The 21310-nt window shown below is 44.3% G+C and overlaps 3 protein-coding genes across 15 annotated transcripts in view; 1 reads left to right on the forward strand and 2 right to left on the reverse strand.

Moving 5' to 3' along the window:
- Window positions 1-9087, reverse strand: part of STAC3 (SH3 and cysteine rich domain 3) — a 31507-nt gene extending 22420 nt beyond the window's left edge. The window contains exons 1-2 of one of the 4 annotated variants that reach the window (XM_079967107.1): window positions 8841-9087; window positions 5241-5310 (exon numbers count right to left, since the gene is read on the reverse strand). In XM_079967107.1, coding sequence (XP_079823233.1) covers window positions 5241-5309 — 69 coding nt within the window. In that variant the 5' untranslated portion in view covers window position 5310; window positions 8841-9087. Of the gene's footprint in view, window positions 1-5240; window positions 5311-7419; window positions 7864-8840 lie in introns of those variants that run through there. The other 3 variants (XM_079967105.1, XM_079967108.1, XM_079967106.1) reach the window with 3 other exon arrangements.
- NXPH4 (neurexophilin 4) overlaps window positions 1-21310 on the forward strand; it is a 456035-nt gene that overhangs the window by 424736 nt on the left and 9989 nt on the right. The gene's annotated exons all lie outside the window — the stretch shown is intronic.
- R3HDM2 (R3H domain containing 2) overlaps window positions 12390-21310 on the reverse strand; it is a gene marked incomplete at its 3' end in the record, with an annotated part of 134764 nt that continues 125843 nt past the window's right edge. For 9 of the 10 annotated variants that reach the window (XM_079967080.1, XM_079967079.1, XM_079967081.1 and 6 more), the window contains 6 exons: window positions 20906-21006; window positions 18730-18899; window positions 18478-18625; window positions 17744-17844; window positions 16971-17055; window positions 12390-13202 (listed from right to left, as the gene is read on the reverse strand). In XM_079967080.1, coding sequence (XP_079823206.1) covers window positions 12862-13202; window positions 16971-17055; window positions 17744-17844; window positions 18478-18625; window positions 18730-18899; window positions 20906-21006 — 946 coding nt within the window. Of the gene's footprint in view, window positions 13203-16962; window positions 17056-17743; window positions 17845-18477; window positions 18626-18729; window positions 18900-20905; window positions 21007-21310 lie in introns of those variants that run through there. The other variant, XM_079967084.1, reaches the window with a different exon arrangement.

The raw sequence follows: 21310 nt of genomic DNA on the forward strand, positions 1-21310 counted from the left end.
CTTCTCCTGAAAAGGAATTTGACCTGAATATTCCATGGGAGCGATCAAAAACTCTTAAGGAGTGTGTGTATTAAGAGATATGCTCCAAGAGTGAGTTTCCCTCTGCTGTTGCTATCATGTCTCTATCCCATAGGAATCAAAAAGAAAAGACACATTAGTGGTTCTTTCAAAGAGGGAGGAGATCTGCTCAAAGTTGGTGGTGTGTCTGCCTCAGTTCTAATTGCAAGAATTCAATTACTGCCCCTAGAAGTTGCATATTTCCCTGCCAGCTAATTTTCACACACTACCTGGTGCTGGAGAAGTCCGCTCCAGGGAAGCCATGCAGCCTCCCCCTTCACAGAAAACCGAAAGCACTCCTGCATATTCACCATTGCTGGATAGTGCCAGAACAGATAACGCCAGATGCAGCACAGCACAGTGAGTGGCAAAAAAGACTAAGCCGAGAATCTGGAAGCTTCTTGTTCAGATCTCTGCCATCTCTGAGTCACTAGCAGGGACTGAGGCAAGCCCCCCTTTCAGCTTCAGCCCCCTCATCTGCAACTGCCCTTCTATAGAACAGCTTTCCTGTTGAGATACAACCAACATCCATTACCTGAACTTTCCAGAAACAACTGAAGGTATTTTGTTCTGATGGGCCTCCACAGCTGGATAAAGTCTTTGTCACGTGGTTCTACTTGACTGGGTTTTAGTTTTGTTTTAAATGCATCAGATGTGGGTGTTTTTTGTGGGGATCTAACTTTTTTTTACTGTTTTTTAAATGTGGATTGCCTGAAAACTATTGTATAGAAGGTGGTCATATTTAAGGGGATTGATAAATTAACAATGATAAAAAATAATGTATGTGATAATACTGGTCTGCCTTAAAGGGCTACTATGAGAAATACAGAGAATGTACATTAAACACTTTGAACACTTAAGAAAAGGTGAATCTATACAATGTTTTGTGTGCACATGTTAAATGCATGCTAAAGAACAGGAAAGACTGAATTATCAGGGATATTTCTAATTTGAGCACACATTTTTAAGCCCCCCCTCACTTCACTCCACTTTACCCTTGCAATGCCTCTGATTTTCCATGTGTTCCTGTTCTTGCAATTCAGAATAATCTTCTATGCATTTTTTTAAAAAAAATCTTCAGCATATAAATCACATGACAACTCTATAAAGTAGGCTGTGCTTCCCATTTTACAGACATGGAATGGCTGAAAAATAGATGTGTCTAACACACCCCATGACAAGAGTATGAGCATGGTGTGATCTGAAGCCAGGACCTACTACAGTGTTGAAGTTAAACGCTTTTATCTACTGCCATGCACTTCCTGCAGACATGCATAACAGCCGCTAGAGACAACCAGCACTGCCAAGTGCTTAATAAGTTGGCTGTCTTGATTACCATAAATGGGCCTAGCAGCAAGAAAACTAGTAAGCGATCAGGGATGTAATAAACAGTGTTGGATCCTTAGGGCTGCCATACATCACGTGGATTTCAAAGGCGGAATTGGCGTCTGGGGGAAATTTCCGAAAAGTGGCTGCTTTGTCCTGGATCGAAAAACAGCTCAACAACTTGGGGTCTTGGTTTTTACTTTTTGAAATATGGCAACCCTAAGATCTTGCTTTCCCCACCTTTGGAATGAAGCACCACTCAAAATATGGGCAGCAAAAAGCAGAGGCAACTTTGAATTTGGAGGAAGGCAGAGTACTGAAAGTTTAAAGCTGTGAGTTTACTGACTGGTGCTTTGAGAATCTGATACAGGATCAATGCTTTTGCTGATTGCTTTTATTTGCTTACACTAGGCACTGCTTTTACGTGTGTAAACAAAAATGGATATGAGAACGATTTATGTTTCCAGTACTCTCATCCAAGGGAAACTAGAATATCATGCCCTCCCCTGAATGGTGAGTTTAACATTAGTTCTGCAGACTAATTATTGATTGTTGAAGAAATTCCTGCCCCATAAAAGAAACATATTTAATTTTTTTGAGACCCAAGAAAGACATGCTACTAATTTCAATGAGTAGCATGTTATTATTCCTTGTTATTCCACAGGCAAGCTTCATTGCTCACAAAGACCCACACATCTCCATAAAGTATTGGTAGTAGTGGTTTGTTTAAAGTAAAAGTGATGCCACAGAGCAGGAATAGCCAACATGGTGCCCTCCAGATGTTGTTAGCTCTTAGCTCCCACCATTCTCACCACTGGCCATGCTGGCTGGGGCTGATGGGAGTTGGAGTTCAGGAACATTTGAAGGACACCATGTGGCTATCCCTACTGTATAGGAATTTAATCTTAGGCACAGATGTGTTTTACAGGGTTTGTGTACCTCATTTCAGCAGTGTGAAGATGAGAGTATAAATTGGTCATTTGCTAAAAGGATATCAAAGTATGACTCTGGATAAGCCAGCATGGCCTACTGCTTTCTAATAGTGGCTTCATAGAGTAAAACTTCACAGATGTGTCTGTCTATGCTGATGCACATCTCCACCGTGGGCCAACATGGGGATCACCTACCCTGCACCTGGTTCTGAATTAGTTCTGCAGCGGGGCTAATATTTCAGGATCGTTGTTGTTGTTTAAAAAAAATTCTTATTAAATATACAAATAGAAGGGAAGAAACTGACAGAGAGCTGGAGGGGTGGGGTCTAGGGGATAGTCCTTCACAAATGACCTCTCTTGCAACCCTGCGTAATTGTTTCCTCCACTCAGAGGCATTTATCCTGCAGAGTACTGCTTCAGGGATGAGGCCTGACAGCTCTGGATAGCTCTGGACCATCCAACCCAACTTACAGTGATCCGTGGCTGTCTCAACTCAACTTGCTGATGCTCAAATGCCTCTGAATAGGGCTGGTTTGGTTTGGTACTTGGCTGAATCCAGTACACAGCTCGTGTGTGTGTGTGCATGCGCACATGTGTGTATGTGCCTACAAGGAGCTCTGTTTGCACTTCCATCCTAATGTGTCCAAAGGGAAACTCAAATGGGAAGATGTGCAGGTTACCTAAAGCCAGCACAGCTTCCCCCTGTGAGATGCCTTTTAGATACAATACATTTGTTTACTGGCACTTTGTGCAATGCCTAAACTTATCTAGTCTCTGCCAACTCTTCCAAATTTCAGCAAACTGTTCAAAATTCCAGACTTCCACAGAATTACACAGCTTGAATACATTTGTATGCTTCACTGGAACAATACATTCCCTCCAAGGCAGAACTTTGACCTCTGTGCTGCAAAATTCCCAGCATGCCTTGCAGATTTAGACCAGGATCCAAAACAAAAGCACACCAGAAAAGCAATTTTCCCCACCAAAAGGCAGGTTGGGGCTTGAGTTTCTTGAACAGCAACCTTCCATACAGCAGGACAAACCATTATGGATTTCCTAGCTCAAGAAGAACATTGGACTAGATATTATTCTATCCCATTTGAAATGGTTCTGCTTGTCTTAGAATTGTGATGCTTTTATCTGAAGGGGGCATACGGCTGACAATATGTGACCTCATTGTCACATCTACCAACAGGACGGGTTCAAGATCCTTGTATTAATTTACAAACCCTGGAACAATTTAGGTCTAGGGTCCCATAGGGACCATCCCAACCTGTATATCCATCTCAGTCACTGAACTCATCCATAGGAGTATAGCTGGTTGCCCTCCAAATTGGTGAGGCTCATTTGACATTAACCCAAAACTGAGGTTTTAGTGCCACCAGCCTAGCCCTGCGGAATGCTCTTCCAATAGAAATTCATCAGGTGTTTTCTGTATTGATCATTAAACATTCCTGAAAATTTCTTTGCCATGAGCCCTATGCAGTCAATTAAGTTAATCACTTTCTGTAATACTTAGTTTGTGATCTGTATTCCCCCCCCCACCATGTATGTTTTTTATTGAGTATAAATAATGGTAAACCGCTTTGATATTTTTAGTGAAACTGCAGTCTATAATATTTTTTACAAACAAACAAATAAACCTGTTTTTCTAATTTTATGTTCCATTGCTGTAACCCGACCTAGGGCTTATGGCGAAGGACCGGTAATAAATCTAATAAATAAATAAATAGATGGCCTACATGGCCCCCTCCAGATTTATGAAGAAGGGGAGGAGTTTGGATTTTATATCCTGCTTTATCACTACCCTAAGGAGTCTCAAAGCAGCTAACAATCTCCTTTCCCTTCCTCCCCCACAACAAACACTCTGTGAGGTGAGTGGGGCTGAGAGACTTCAGAGAAGTGTGACTAGCCCAAGGTCACCCAGCAGCTGCATGAGGAGGAGCAGAGACGGGAACTCAGTTCACCAGATTACGAGACTACCGCTCTTAACCACTACACCACTCTGATTCTGATGCAAGTAGATAAATAGGTACCGTTGCAGCGGGAAGGTAAATGCCCTTTCCGTGCACTCTGGTTTCCGTCACAGTGTTCCGTTATGCCAGAAGCAATTTAATCATGTTGGCACATGACCCGGAAAGCTGTTGGCGGACAAATGCCAGCTCCCTCGGCCTCAAACAGAGAAGAGCGCTGCAACCCCATAGTCGCCTTTGACTGGACTTAACCGTCCAGGGGTCCTTTATTTTTACCTTTTACTAAAAAAAAAGGCAGTCAACTTGTTGAAAACATCATGCCAATTGCCCTGGTGTATGAAGGGTGTTTTGTTTTGTTTTTCTGAATGAACACCCAACCTAGACAGGCTGGTTTTTATTTTGTTATTTAAAAGTTTTAAAATTCTGGTTTGTTAGCAACCCATGGGTTATAGATTGATGGCTTTCTGTTCAAGAAAACATGTTGTTCTTAAATGCATGTTAAAAACCCATTCTTTAGTAGCTTCTTTGGATCATGGCAAAAAGATAACTGCTTATATTTAAAGTTGGACAAGCTGGCCCAATGGCAACCATAACCTTCAGGGAAACCATGAGAAGAAAGTGTGCCATACTCTGTGCTCATAGAAATAAGGCAACATCAATGGCTCTTCCCAAGACTTACATCTCAGGGTTCCAGACAGGTACATTGGTGGTTTGTTGGGATGGGATGTCCTCAGCCTAAACTGCAAAGGACAGGATATTCCCATCTGATTGGTTGCAGCCACTGTGGCCAAAACAGGCCAAAGTCAGAAGGTTCTGGCATCGTAGGACATTCTTAAGGAGGACTGAGTCCTTCCAAGAAAGACCCCATGGCTGATCGTGGAGGAATTGGGACACAGAATTGGGAGTCACCCCACCCTTGTTCTCCCAGAGTACAGCCCACAACAGAACTTACCCCTTCAGTCGATTTCCCCCCTTCAGATGTGGGTGATGCAGGTGGCTCAAGAATTTCTTTTTCTGTCATACTGCATGGGGAAGAAAGCAGATGCAACAGTAAAGATGCAAAGACATAACCCAGGCACCTCCACTGTTTGTAGGAAGTGGGAGCCAGAAACCCGTGGGACGGGTGGTGCTCACAGCATCAATTTCAGGTGAGTGTGCGCGCGCACACACACACTCATTATTCGCAATGTCCCCAAACTCAAACCTCACTTGATCAACAATCCTCCATCAAAGTGGGCCGGGGGAGGGGGATTTCCATAACAGGAAACCACAAATACCTAGGATAAGCTTCCAATCTGGTACCCTTCCAATGTTTTGGACAACAATTTCTCCCAAAGCACCTGGAGGGTAACAAGCTGGTGAAGGCTGACTTGGATGTTTTCCAGCATCAGGTGTCTAGCAAATGGGAGCCTTGGGATGGAAAGGGTGAAATTACACCACAGGCATCTTTGCGGGTGAATGGCTGGTAAAGGTAACACAGGTTCTCAGGGTGGCTGGGCTTGAAGCTAACCAGGACTTAGCTCTGGCACCTGTAAAAAGAACACATGCAGAGTGCCTCTCCCCCCCCCCCACTAGTATTGCCCCTTTTTAACTGGTAGGTTAGGAATAGTACAGCATTCTCTACCATCAGTGGGATGTGACAGGTGGAATCTGAAGGGGCTTGATGAGACTATGGATTTATCTAGTTGCATTTTTAAAACTATGAAATAAGAGTTGGCATTCAAATGGAGGCTAGGGCATTATTACCTACACAGGAATTTATATTTTCAAAAGTGAAATGAAACATTCCATGGTATATTTCTGTAGAATAACTCGCAGGAAAAAGGAACAGTTTGAAAAATCTTGATGCCCTTTTCTGACATTTATGAAATTGAATAATTTGATGCCTTCTCTGCTGAAATGAAATAAGGCTGTAATATTTTAGGAGGTGGTATGTGAAGTTTAATGATTACAGAAATAAATGAAATCATGTATTACTGTTTATTATATAAAAGTATGCAATTTAATATTTATTAAGAAAAAATGGCGGGGGCAGGGGGTGGGCGGGGAACCCTCACCTTTAAAGTTCTTTCATCACAACGCAACACATATTCTTTAACCAGAAGCAGAGCTGACTGAGAAGATGCATGCAGTTCTCAGGAACAGCTGAGAGTGATTAAAAAGGGGTTTGGATTTTTGAAAAAAGGTATTTGGAGGAAGGGTGGAATATAAATTTAATATACTTTCTGCTGCTTGACTGATCAGTAGGAAGGTATGTTGTGGTTCATACAAGATTAGGCACTGGGCCAGAAGCAGGCAGTGAACAAAACCCAAGAAAGTATAAGCACATTCCCCAAGGCCTCTTGGAGATTATGCATAATGGCTAGGGAATATAATAAATTCAACCAAGAAATTCACATTTCCCCAAGATGTGCAGAGCCTCTTATACTGCCTTAGGGCAGGGATGGGGGAACCTGGGGCCTCCAAATAGTGTTGAACATTTAGCTCCCATCAGCTCCAGCAAGAACCGTCACTGGTGAGAGATGTTGGAAACTATAGTGTAGCAACACCTGGAGGGCTAAAGGTTTCCCATACTAGGAGTAGGGTATGTAGACCCACAACTACCAGTACTCCTGGGGCTCCTGATAAATCCTCTAGTTTTCTTTCTTTTCTTTCTTTCTTTCTTTCTTTCTTTCTTTCTTTCTTTCTTTCTTTACCAACTAAGGCTGGTAAAAAAGTAGGCCATTTCCAATCCCAGGAAATGTAGCTGGGTCAAGATACTGAGAGCATCTTCAAGGTACTGAGAGCTAACTCTTCTCCTACACTTAACAAAAGAACTACAGTTCTTGTGGTTTCTTGAGAGTGAATGATTATTAAACCAGTCAAAATTTATAATAAAATCTCCTCAGAGGGAAACATTAAGGAAACAGTTGCACAATTTTCCACATAGGGATTTATTTGATCTAGTGAGGCAGAAGAGAAATTCACAAAGAGATCACCCCCTTGGCTTCTACTGCTCACTACTTTCCCCATGAGGTTATGGGGATAGCTAACCAGAGTCCAACCTAGTTAGAACAAAATCAGGATTTCTAGGAGAAATTCATTCTGAAACCAACTTATATTTAAAAAGACCCCCAGAAATGCATTATTACCTGGTTAATGTTTGAAGAGAGCAGATGGATTGCAGCACTGGAAAAGGTATAAACAAAATACTTCATTTCTATAAACAGGCGCTGGGAAGCCCTGCTTCTTAATCCTGGCTGTATATGGACAGGCTGGGATTACTCAGTGGTGAGGGAAAGACACTCTGAGGTGTTTTTCTTTTATTATTATTACTTTTTCAAATGTTTAAGCCCTGGTGTTGTAAAAGAGGTGCTGGCACTGAGCCCTGACACACATTAAGTGCTGACCAAAAGTACACATACTTCCTCACCTGCCTAAGCTGTCTAAAAACCACCAGCCTGCACAGTTCCCCGAAAATTTCCGAAGGAGCTCCTCTTCCTCAGCAGAATAACTGAGCCCCATAAATATCAAACTGGGAAGAAATTATTTGTTGATATGGGCCATTTCCTCCACTCAGCAAACCACCTCCCAAACCTTTATGAGAACCAGGAGTGGCCAACGGCAAGCATGGCCCATGCCTGTCATTAATAGCCACGTCACACTGTCAGGACATCAGCAGAAAAGCATTTGGGCTGTCCAGTGTGTAGCTGCTCCCAAGTGCCTGTGCCCACAAACGGACTCAAAGGGTCTGCAGCAGTCATAGCAGCCCTCTGCCTCGCATTCCTGGAGGTTTCCTCATGGCTGCCTGCCTGTCTGCTTGGACACTCACGTAAGCTGCACATTTGCTGGGTGGTGCAGACAGGCAGCAGAACATACCGCTGTACAACTCTCAATGTGCAAAGCAGATATAACTCCCCAAGGGCAAAAGTTATTTGCATTTAAAGCCTACATTTAATCACATCAAGGCAGCTATGAGGGCCACAAATAGTCTTCACCTCCCCCCCCTTTAGTATCAATTTTAATTAAGATATTTTTAGAAAATAGCAGAAAAACTTTTTTTTAAAAAAAGAAGCATAATGTGCTAATCCCGTTTTCTTTCTCAGAATTGCTTTATAGCAGGTGCCTTAATATTCTTTGCTTTAGACTTTTAGTGGGAATCAACCCCCTGTGAAAGCCAGGCGACCGTGCTGCAAAAATGGAAAAGTACTTTAGGAAGTCTTGATCTTTCATTTCTAAAAGCACAAACTTACAACTTGTAGATCCCAACACATACCCTCTTGCCTGTGGGTTATCACAAAGTACAATTATTTCCGCAGAAATGGTCATCTCCCCACCCTCTTCCAGAAAAGGCAATTCAGCCATTTTAAACCTCCACAGACTGAAACATGCATATTCCTCTACCTCTGAAAGCAAGTGGCTTAAAGTGCGTAAAATGAACTGCCTTGTTTGCTTTTTGAGGCATGGGTGGCATCTTTCATGGTTCTAAGTTCTGGGACTGAGACGTTTATGCCTCTGTGAGCCAAGAGCAGATGACAGTGGTGGAGGCTGGAGAGAGAAAAGGCACACTTACCTTCAGGAAGAAAGGACACACACTTCCTGCAGGTTAAATCCTTCCAAAAGTATCAGGCAGTCCCCACAAACGCAGCTCTCCCTTCGTCCTGCCCAACATCTCACTTTAGAGATCCATGGGGGATAAAGATTTTCCCCTTCCTGAGTCTTAGCATGTAAAAGTTTGCCGTCCCAGCACCACAAAGAACTTGAGTGACAGGAGAGGGGGAAAGACAGCTGCCATCTATTGGGAGGGCTGACATGGAGAAATTGGACACTGAATAGCAGCTTGAACATGGCTTGTGGGCCAAACTGCCTGAGACAGCAACACAAAAGCTCAGTTGGGAACTGAGGAGGGGAGGGAACTGTTCAGATATTGACATAGAAATGAGGCAGATCCATTGGCCTAGGAGCTTTTGAACAGAAATCACTGCCTGGGATACAGCCTCCAACTGACCTCAATGCTGCAAATAGTGCACCTTGACAGAGTATCTCAGACCATAACATAACATCACAGACAGCTAGCCAGGAACACACAATCCCACTGGGCTTCCTAATTTTTCATAGATGCCTTTCTGTACAAACCTATCTTCCTTATGCAAGGGTGCAGTCTATCAGTAACACGTAATGAACACGTTTACTTTCTGTTCTCCATTACCTTTAACACCTGAAAGATTCTGCAGCCATCCTAACTTGACCATTTTTTCTCAAGTTTTGCATGTAAGGCACCTGACATCAGTGTTGATTCAAGAAAAAGGAAAGCAATGTTCAGAGCAGGATTTCCCTTCCCCCCACCCCAATCTAGCTCTGTAAAGGGCAAGCCATTCTATTTCATACCAGCCACAAATATTTACTTGCTTTTCGCCAACCAACCCAATAAAGGAAATCAGAGGATCAACATGCTTCATAACTGATGAAGTTTAACTTCTCAAGCCGCAGGCTAGCTCTAACAGACTGCCCTTTCCCTTGAGTTTCACCCATGAAGTCTGGATAGAGATTACAGAGTACACAGTGCACAGGAAGAACACAGGAAGCTGCTTTAAACCCTGTCAGGAGATTTGTCCCTCTGGTCTGGTACTGTCTAATCTGGCTGCAAGCGGCAATCTCAGGGTTCCCAGCACCTGTTAGCCGAGATCCTTTGCTAAAACTGGAAGTGCCAGGGATTAAACCTGGGATCTTCTGCATGCTATGGTGAACAACAAACTGACCACATCTGGCTATGGAGCAGATTAATCATATGCACCTAGAACTTCAGAACTGAATTGTATTTCTATGTAAAGTGCCATATACACTGTACATCTACAGTCCAAGACTGGATAGGTTTGTCTTTTTAAAAGGCCCTTGCCCAATGAAAGGAACCCACATGTTTTAACCTACCTATTATATATAATAATTAATTGGGGATGAGGATGAGGATGATGGTGTGTGTGTGTGTGTGTGTGTGTGTGTGTGTGTGTGTGTGTGTGAAGGCTGAGAAATAGGAGTTTGCTTAGGCATCCCACTGAGATGATGGCAGAGGAAATAGATTCAAATCAATGAACATCTAGATCACAGCTCAGGATCTTAGTCAGTTGGAGAACTGTAAACTGCAGCAGCAATGGGGAGGTAGTGACTGGGAGTTCCAATGGTCAAGGGTTGGGGAAGTGGCACCCCACATAGATCTGTGTCCTTCCACAAGGCTAGAAGAATGAATTGTGAAAAATGAACAGACATGTCATTTCATTACTTTGCATTGTTTATATGGGGCTAGATTCAACTGAATAGTTGTACTAGCTTGCTGAAAATCCCCCACAGCACAGCGGGGCTTTCCCCCTTCCCTCTCCACCCCCAAAAAAACCCTGATGTGAAATGGTTAAGCTAAGGAATATTGCACTGGGAATTGGCATCTTGCAAAGAGCATCACAAATAGAAATAATGTGTGAATAGAACCAGCATGTCTCTGGTTATAAGGGTGGGTGGGGATTCAATTCACCTGGCCAACTAAGTAACAATAACCCCTGCCAGGAATAAAAATGGATCTGCCCCAGGTCTCTGTGTGTTACATTTTCACATGGATGAAGATTATGATTCTAACATCCCAGACTTCATGTCTCTTGCTTATGTATTTTGTCTAGTTTTAATTTCTAAACTTAAAAGATGTGGAAGATGAATGTTGCCTCGATGTTACAGTCTCCAAATCTGGAAACTCTTACCTCTAAATCCTAGATGTGTGGTTGCTGCTATGGTGAGCCACAGACGTTCAAAGGTATTCTGGTTTGGCATTCCATCACATGTTCCTGGGCTGAACCTGGACACTGAGAAAATACACTGGGGTCCAAGCTAAGCCTTGATCTCCTCAACCAAAGTCCCCAAAGCTTTGGCTCCATATCTTGAGTAGGTTTCCCCCTGCCTGATTCCTATTGTAGCACATAAATAGCAACTTGCTTTTCAACTTCTCTTTTGCTAGCTGCAGAAGAGGAAATCTTTTGAGGCTGTTTTCCCGTTTGCAAAAAAAAACACAAGATTTTGGACTTTAGGCTTGCTAAGAGTCTTGAAATGTCTTTTTTTCTGAAAGCCACATAGTTCAAAGATCATACTATTGGTTGAAGGTGGAACTAGTTGTTACACTCAATGAAAAGTTGCTACCAAAATCACCCCAGCCTTGTGTTGAGCTCTCCCTGTAAAGTTTAGCCATCCTTAGCCAAGATTTTCCTCCACCCCTATTAGGCAGGCAAAAGTCTAAGTTGTATAGATGTCATGGTGGGCTGCTTCTTCAGCAGCAGACTCATGTGCAGTGAACACCTAGCTCCCTTCTCCAAATGGGTGGCACTATTTTTATTTAAAAGGACTGTAGAAAGTTATCTTCATTTTTTAGCAGTATTGATTGCTAAAAATTGGAAGCAAGTCTAAGCATACAGTCAATTCATATTTGGCCATTAAAAGATCTACAACCTAGACAATGTAATGGAACAGTCATATGTGCTTTGACTTCAGGGGAATACACCTGAAGTTAAGTGTGGTTTGGAAGCTTGAGATAATGAGGGAAAGGTGAGAATCTCTTACGGTAAATGCTTGATGCATTCGGATGTTAACCTTAAATCAGAGATGAAGTACTAAGTGGACAAGCATTGGGATCATACACTCTCACTTCCCTCTCTTCCTCCAGCGAGGGAGAACACTGGAAGCACCTGTTTCCATTTTCAGCTAACTGCAATTGGTCACTGTACCAAACCGGGACTTCATACATTACACTTTTCTTACCTGATGTGTCTTTGTAACAGATGTCATTTTGTACATTTTTTAAAATGAAAAATAAAAGCGCAGTAGCCAGGACCAAAGGGATGAGGTTCACACAGCATTTCACCTGGTTCTTGCGTAGGGATAAAACTGCAGGTGCTTCGCTGCCCTGCTATTCAGGTACCCAAGTGTCAAATACCCCAGCCATCTGTTCCTTCCTAGATAATTTTCCAACAGCTCTCCACCAACCCCAGGTCCAAGCAACATGCCTGGGTTAACTCTGGTGAAAGACAATGTTGCCAAGCCACGAGGGTCTGACCGCTGTGCCATCCCAAAGAGAAAGGGAGGAAGCAGCTTTAAAGTGACAGACGATTTTTTTTATATTTAAAAACCAAATAATATTATTATTAATAATAAACCAAGATTAAATAAAATGTACAGTGAACATACCCAGCCAACATCTGTATGTGCAATTAAATACGGCTCCGTACCGCGGCACAACGCTGAACGAAAACAATATACACGTGTTCCGGAGAGGGGTTGAGGGGTGGGACATGTTCTTTCACGCAAAAAAATAAAAATAAAAAAATAAAAAACAGAAACCCCCAAAACAAAGCAAAAAAATCAATGTCTCTCTCTTCATTCTGTCCATATAAATATCTTCAGAAAGATTCCCCCCTCCCCCACCAAAAATAAAAAGGGGAGGAGGTGCATGTGGGATAAAAGGAGGAGGATGGTGGGGGAGGGCAGAAGAGGGCAGCCAAGGAGGCCCGAGAGGCCAGTCCAGTGTGCTTGTTGCCCCCGCCCCACCCCCCCTCCGCCTGCCCCTATTGGGAGCTGGCACGCTCCAGCACACGCAGGTCGTAGTTCTTTTTGGCCATACGCAACTTGAAGCAGCTAAGTGAGTTGTTGAGACGCAGGGAGGCATTCTGCGCTGCCAAAGGGCTGGGGAAGACGGCCACAATGGTGTATAAGGCAGCAAGGTCAGAATGCCTGCCATTTTCTGTAGTTCCATGGTTGTTGTCACCTCCTCCTCCTGGACGCCCCTGAGTCTCTTTGAGCCACTGGATTTTGGCACCAGACATGGCAAGTTGAGTGAAGAGCTTGTCGGCCTCCGTACGTGTGATGCCCTCAGGTAGATCAGTCACTTCCAGTACGCGGCCCAACACTGTAGGGGTGGCCGTGAGGGAGAAAGGAATAAGAAAAAGAAACACTTTCAGTACCCTTGGCGGCAACAAAATTGTGGGCAGAAAAGTGAGCGACAGGACCTAGAAGTCTTGGGTCCGGCTGTCATTTTGGCCAGGTCTTATGGGTTGGAGTCACAGCTCATTTTGTCAGCCATACAAAACTGGGGTTAGACCCTAATCCCACTTGTATGGGCTCTTGAAGTACATGTTTTTCTGTTGAAATGAAACAGTAATAAAACCTGTTGCTGACTCCTCTAGGATAATAATAATAATTTATTTATACCCCGCCCATCTGGCTGGGTTTCCCCAGCCACTCTGGGCGGCTTCCAGCAGAATATTAAAATACAATGATCAATCGAATATTAAAAGCTTCCCTAAATGATAAACAAATGAGCATGAGGCAATTGAACAGTTTATTCCCCTTGTCAAGCAGTGCCAACTTGAATAAAATATTGGGGGAGGGGGCAGGCAAACCCTGCCCCACATAATAAATCGCAAGATGCAGCAACATACTCCATTGATACCACACACATTCACCACACGCCTGAGGTGTAGTCAAACTGCACTTACCAGATGTATTGCAACCACAGCTTAGATCAAACAGAAGAAAACTGGCAATGATTTTCACAGGTGGCAATACTGTAAGCCAACATTTGAAATCATCTGTACAAAACAGTTTGGTGCCAATGTTTCTGGCATTTAAATATGTTGTTGTTGGCATATCTGATATCTCCATGCATACTCCACTTGATTACTACGTACCAGAGTATGTTAATACAACAGATCTGTTCAAAGCCCAGCCTGATATAATAAGCACACTATCCTGGATTGTCCACAATGCTTCTAAAGTGCACCAGGCCATTTTCAGGATTTTTGAGAGTGGATCTGGAGGGGGGCAGTGGGAGACCAAAGTTCAAATTGCTGCTCAGCCATGAAGCTCAGTAGTTGAATCTAGGGAAGTCACTAGCTTTCAGTCTACCTCTCAACTATTATTGAAATAGTAATAGTTTCAGATCAGTGGTACCTAAAGTCCTAAGGAGAACCTTAGGATCTTTTCTACACTGTAAACTTGGCTTCTATCACTTTAGTTGTGGGGTCAACCTCCAAAGAATCCTGGGAACCTCCCCTTGGTGAGGTGCTAGGAATTATCCACAGCTGTTGTGAGAAGAGCTCAGGGAGGCATCATCTCCAATGTGCTGGTGGTCTGAATGGCAGGTAAGCAAGCCAGATTGGAAGTGACGTTGTGAGGACAGAGCACTGAGGATGCAGAATCCTGATCCTGTTCAAACATAGCCTACACCAGCTGGCACCCTGAAGCAGCCACCTTGCTGAAGCAGTAGAAGGCTTTTCTGTCCTTAGTTCTGGGGGTTCCTGGTCCATTAAAAAACCCACAGGCCACAATCACAATCAATTGTTGGTGCTTTGAGTCTTTGACAGTTGGCACTGTCAGTTTCCACAGAACCTTATAAAAGCCAGGGCACATGCTCTTCTACATGCTCATCCCCTCACATACTCTTAATACACCCCAGACTCATTTGTCTCCTTTCTGCGTCCCTGCCCCAGTCCATTTCATATCACTAACTAGTTCCAACATTTCCCTAAGCAATTTTTAATTCAGCCTTTTCTCCTCCTGCCCCAGCTCCTACACAAATCCCATACTACATCTCCAAACTCAGGTAAATTGGCTGGGAGCAATCAGGGCCTTGTGGTCCACCTTTTCCCTTTCAACAATCCTGGTAGGGATATAATCAAAACTTTGAAGACCCTTGACTGTTTACAGACTAATTGCCAATCAAGCAAGGAAAACATCTGCCTCTTCCCCCATGGGCTCCCCCACATGGTCTGGGAAACATTGCTCTAAGCAGAAAAGAATTTTCCTCTCCAGTCAGTGCCAAGTTTGCTGCCATTTTCACAGATTGCTGTGCTTGAGGAACTGGGCACTAGAGCCAGCGGTTGTGTCTTGGAAGCAGCTCCAATTCTGCACCCCAAATAAATAACTGCATGACAGTTCCAGTTTCCAGTTAGCAGCAGCAGTGCTGGGTCTTGGCAGGCAGGATTCTTTGCTAATATTAAACAGGCAGAGTAGCAAATATAGCAGACCCACCCCAGGCTATTTTCCACTGGGGGGTGGGGGATGCAGGTGGAGAAGTTTCATGCTCTAAAGAGACTCTTAAAGGAACAGCAGGACATCACCGTGTAGTTTGTTTACAGAGGGGCATTTTCAACACTCCTCCTCATTTACTGGCAAGTGGGTTTTACTTGCCGGCTTAGCTCATCCTGTCCAAATCTAATTGGCAAGCTTTAGCTAAGCTCATATTACCTCTACCTCTCCTTCAAATCAGAACCAGTTACAGCGGTGAAGATCATGTGGAGGCAGTTGATGGATGGATGGCGGCGAACAGATTGAGGTTGAACCCTGACAAGACGGTAGTCTTGTCCTTTAGGGACAGGAGGAGGGTGGGTGTGGGGGCCTCCCTGGTCCTGAACAGGGTAACCCTGCCCCTGAAAAACCAGATGCGCAGCCTGGGAGTCATTTTGGACTCACAGCTGCCCACGGAGGCACAGGTCAATTCTGTGCCCAGGGTAGCTGTCTACCAGCTCCATCTGGTACGCAGGGTGAGGCCCTACCTGCCCGCGGACTGTTTTGCAAGAGTAGTGCATGCTCTGGTTATCTCCCGCTTGGGCTACTGCAATGCACTCTACGTGGGGCTACCTCTGTAAGAATTGAATAGCACCTTAAATATATAAACTGATTCCCTTCCTTTAAAGACCTGAGATTTTTTCAATAAATACTGAAGTTGGCTTCTGTATAAAGAGTTTGATGTTCAGGGCCAAGTAACTAGAGGCCTATGTTAAACTAATCCCTAGAAAGTATTTAGGCTGCAATCCTGTGCATGCTTTTACCTGGGACTAGGTCCCTTTTACTTAAGTGGCCTTCCTTCTGAGTAGGCATGTAGGGGGTTGTGCAATTAGCAGCAAGTGGGGGCTGGCCCTGCCTCATGCTCCCGGGCTGCATTCTCGGCTGGGGGCTGGGGGGGCATGGCTGGCAGAGGTGACAGGTTTGCCTTGGAGTGGAGCATTTTTTATCAGAGCTGTGAAGTTCAGCCACACACCCTCCCCCTTGATTTATTGTTTCTGAAGTGTGGAGTCAATGCTGTTGCCCTTGTTCAGATACCATGGGAATTTGTAAAGGAGGGTGAAGTAGCCACATTTGTGGGTGGCACTCAGCATGTTCGTCTGCTGAATCCTTCCAGGCTGCTGCAAAGAGCTCTGAAAGGGCCTCTCCAGCTCCCAGCTAGGCTAATGTTTGTTTTTTGTAGGAGTGAGACATGGCAGGACAGGAGAAGCCATTTTCTGGTTCACCTCAGGCAGCAAATGCCTTGGGACGGCCCTAGCTGCTCTCTTGGCACCCATGGCCATCCTTGAAAGAAGTTCTGGCAAAGGTAAGACATGAGTCTTTCTTGCAACTGGAGAAGACTCTCAGTTATTACGGTCTGCTAGAACCCTATCCCTTTAACCAACTAGAGACTAGTGGTTGTGAACATCCTGCTAGGAGGAAAAAATAAATGCTTGAGTTTCCCCATATTCCTTGGCTGGATGTGGGTTGGACAGATGGGTAATTCCCATTCAACTGCTTTCCCCAGTTTAGCATTTGCTCCATTACTCTGGCACTGAGCATAAAGACAAATCTAGAGATCTGCTGTGGGCAACACTGATGAGGCCAGTGGAGCATGAATTTTGTCACTTGCCTACATCACTTGTTCCGAGGTCTGTGGATGCAGACTTGAGAGCCTGTTTCTTGCTTCGATTGCCATGCTTCATCCCTGTTTGTCCCTGCAACAGAAGAACAATAGAACTGATAGCATGGGACACTTTCACGCTTGATCATGTGCTACCCTTGGTATTTCAATCTGGCCCATTTCTGTGAAAGACCCCAGTCTGAACTTTAGTTTTCCTATCACAGTAAAAAACTTTTAGTTCAGGCTTAGTTTACACAAGTTATACTGCATATTCATACAATGCACTTAAGCGTGTAAAGCCATTCACATGTGTTATCTTGGCCATCCTTGTAATTCTGTACAATGGGCCTATTATTCCCACATGGCCAAGGCCACCTAGGGCATTTATGTGATGAGACCTAAGACTTCTATCTCCTAGCCCACCATGCTGCACCTATATCACATCCACACTATGTTTCTCACAGGAAAGATCAGGTCTGGGGTCAGCATCTTATGATTCTACACAGGCTTTGTCTGGAGATGGAGCTAGACAAAATTCTAAGGATGAGAACCTGGTTGGTTATTCCATCTGCAATCCTAAATAGGGAAGGAGGTGGAGATTTTTACAACAGGAATGGGGGCTATGTATATGGCGTAAGGGGCTCTGAAAGCAGCTGTCCTAATGCAGCAACACACATACAGGACTACAAATAGCAGAAAAACCCCATACGTACTCCTGCCTTTCTTCTACATTCCCAACTTTACTATTATCCACCAGTGACTCAACCCATGTCCATTCTCACCTGGTGTGCTGTATAGCTGGACTGGTTGTGCAACAGAGGTGGGGGGCAGATGGAGAGATTGTATTGCAGTGGCTGGCCCAGCAAGGAATAGCGGCCATCACCTGGGAAGAAACAGAGCCAATGAGAGGTTGAAGAGGGCAGTTGCACCTAATGTTCAAGAAGAAGCATCTTGAGCAATCATTTGTTTTCTTTGCTGTTGGAGGATCCTCACTTTCCCACACATACAGGGTTGAATTATTTCCAGCTTAACAGCATGACAAAGACATTACAAAACCTGTAAATTGCCAGTGTTCCTGGCTTGGTAATAGAGGTGGAAGGCTTCCCTCTGGACAAAGATTTGACATGGATGCATTTGAATTGCATCCAACTCAAGTCTCCAGAGATTGAAAGGTTGTGGTGGTTATTCTGCAGCATGGACTTTAATAAGGAACTGCTCATTTTATAGCTCCTTAGGTGTCTCCTGTGAAGGTTGGTGTTTATGCCCTGCAGTGAAGCAGGCAGAAATTAGAAATGCAAAGGAACTGTAACTACCCACAAAGCATCTTGCTGGCCATTATGACACCAAACAAGAAGTTCCTTCCTTTGTGAGTCTCAAAAGCTAGGCTTCAAACACGCACTGCATATATTTATTGATGCAAAGGTTGCTGCAGCTTAATCATGGAGTTTTTCTCTATTGTAACTAAAATTATTTAAGTTCTTTAGCTATAACAAAAACTCCCCAGAGTTGTCCTTACCTTGTGCTGGGCCCACAGGCCGGGGGAACTGTGTAAGGACTGGGAGGGGGCTGAGTCCGGTGCAAACGCTGTTGAGACTAGTGACAGGTGAAGGTGTAGGTGACTGTGGGGGGGATGTGATGGGACTGTTCAGCTGGGTGCTGTTGGCCTGGAGGAAAGAAAACAATAGAAAGCAAGGTGGGGTGGGTGCCATCAACTGCATTCAACCTAACCATTTCCCCCTCTTCCATCAGATCCATCCCCATCCTCTACCTGAGCGCTGGTGTCTGGGTTGTAGATGTCTCCAGGCTTCTGCCCTCGCTGGTCCAAACTGTAGTACTTGCAGTGGTTCCATTGCACCATTGAAGGGTTCTGGGGAGGCTGAGGGGCATTGGGCACATTCAGCTGCATAACCACAACACCAGGTCCTGCGGGAGACACCCCTACAGAGGAAGCCAGGAGTGGGGAAACCATCATCATATGCATAAGAACACTATGTGAAATGTCAATCCTGCTTTCCTTCCCTTTCTACCCTCCCACACCAATAGGAGCTCTGTGAGCCTCATAGTTACTACTACTGCAATTACGGTGCCATCAGCGTAAGTGGCTCTTTACAGAATTAGATAAGCAAAGGCAGCTTACAATCTAAGTAGAAGAGAGAAGAGAGGGGTGAAATTGAGCAAGTGCAGCATAGCGTGCTTAAACTTTGATACAGAATCTTCCAATTCACAACCGAAGGAGGAACAAAACTGCTCTGAATTATAAGAACAAACCTTGGCTACAGCTCATAGTTAAGAGAGGAGAGAACTTAACAACAAGCTCTCTCTTAACAACAACAACAACAACAACAACAACAACAACAACAACAACGCACTAAATCAAACTCTGGCTTAGTTCAGTGATGGGGGACAAAAGACAGGGGAGGAGCAAAAAAGTGGCTGAGAGCCATAGTTGGGCTTACCATGACGTGCAAACACGGCTATCAGGGAAAATTAGCTCTGGTGTTGGAAAGCTAGAACACAGCTCAGTGGAAAATGTGCAAGCTTCTGCTCCAGTGATGTTATTAGCAATAGTTAAGAAGAGCCTGTAGCAGCCATAAGCACAACTCATCTCCCTTTACAGAAGAGGCAAATGACTGATCTCAGGATACAGGATGGAGAAACAGAGCCACTGTGGTTGCTCCAAGTGGGAAAGAATTCCTTGAGAAGCAAGGCATGTGGGCATTGGCGACCCTCCCAACTCCAGTTTTTCCAATTCAGCCCCTTTCCCCAGGCTCCACTAGGCTGACTGATCAGTTTCCAGACCAAGATTAAAACTTTATAATCCTACAAGTGCCTGAACTGGAGGCAGGACTCAAGGGTATTCCCATGTCAAATTTTACTCTGGTGATGAGCTGGCATTCCCACTGCTCCCATGGGCAGCAGTCTAGCTTAGCAGGTGGAGGGCTGGCGACATGGCACACAAAACTCTCTTTCTTCCAACACTTTGCTGCCACTTCCTGCTTCCTAGCCACCTGTCACCTGAGATGGCTCACTCTGCCCAACAGCAGAGCTAGCTCGGAATACAACTAAAAAAAAAAAATTAAGGACTTTTTCATTTCCAGGTTTGGAATAGACAGCTGGGCACCCAAGCAAAAGATGCTGTTTGTGGTAGCCATTATTCTTATCATAGCTATGAACAAATGTATATGAATACTGTACACTGCTAAGTCATAAGTGGTGGTGGTGGAGGATGAAGGCTCTTAGGAAGCTTCATGTCATTTCACATGAATGCACTTACTACAGAAAAGCTCTAAATAAACGAATAGGAGTTTGGGGTGTTAATTAGGCAGCCCCAATTTTTTTCACAGGCATTTCACCCTTTTCTTGGGCTGCCCTGTTGAACATTTCCATTTGATCTGCCTCGCTCCTTCCCCTGCTTCCCACAATATCGGGGGAAATGAAAACATTTTACCAGCTGAAAAATTTAGGAAAGGTCTGAACTTTTACCACATTTTCAACTAAAGAAATGAGGTCCAAGATATATTTATGTACATCTTCCTTATATTTTCCAGTGGGTGCAGAGCAGGCGACACCATATCTAAATTTGAGCCCCATGGTCTGTGAAGGATGTTTGACACGAGGCAGGGGGAGCCTTAATAGGACCGGCAGGAGATAGATGACAGACCGGCTTTGAAAAATGATGGGCGTTTTTCACAGTGACCACTAGATCAATACTGTACCAAACACTGGAAGTTGGGAGTTTGAAATCAAGTGTTCTCTTGATCTCATGATGCTCGAGTCCAGTCTTTTAACAATCTTTAACCAGGTGATGGTTGGTAAGCTCACAGCATTCTGGTTTCAGTGTTTTCTGCAACTTTGCACATAGTGTGTGTGTGCGTATGTGGGATTTTTTTTTTGGGGGGGGGGTCACATTCTGCTAGGCTAAGTAATAGAGTAAACCGCCTTACCTGAATACTGCTGCTGCATCTGTGGTGGGCTGCAGGGTGAAGGAGATTGCGGCATCTGATACTGCTCTGCCCCAGGAGGCTGCAGGAAACCAACCGAAGGGCTGGGAAGGAAATAGCAAGATCTGATGAAGTAGCAGAAGCAACAGGACGGAGACAACAGCTGTGCTTCCCTTGAGAGACAACCAAGCCCAACTGCACTGAGTAATTTCCCGCATCATTCATCAGTTTAATGCTAATTGCTGTGATTCCTGCTCCGATCATCTTTCAATTAAGGGGAATGCTTATTCAGTACTTCAGGGGGTAGGGATGCCACACGCATTCTCATCCTCTTATTCTCGCTCATACACAAGGAAGCTTCCCCACCCCCACTCCCCTTCTCTAGCTAGTTGTTTCTCCATCTTGAAT

The sequence above is a fragment of the Podarcis cretensis genome (assembly GCF_951804945.1).
Source record: "Podarcis cretensis genome assembly, chromosome: 2".
NCBI classification, from domain to species: Eukaryota; Metazoa; Chordata; class Lepidosauria; order Squamata; family Lacertidae; genus Podarcis; species Podarcis cretensis.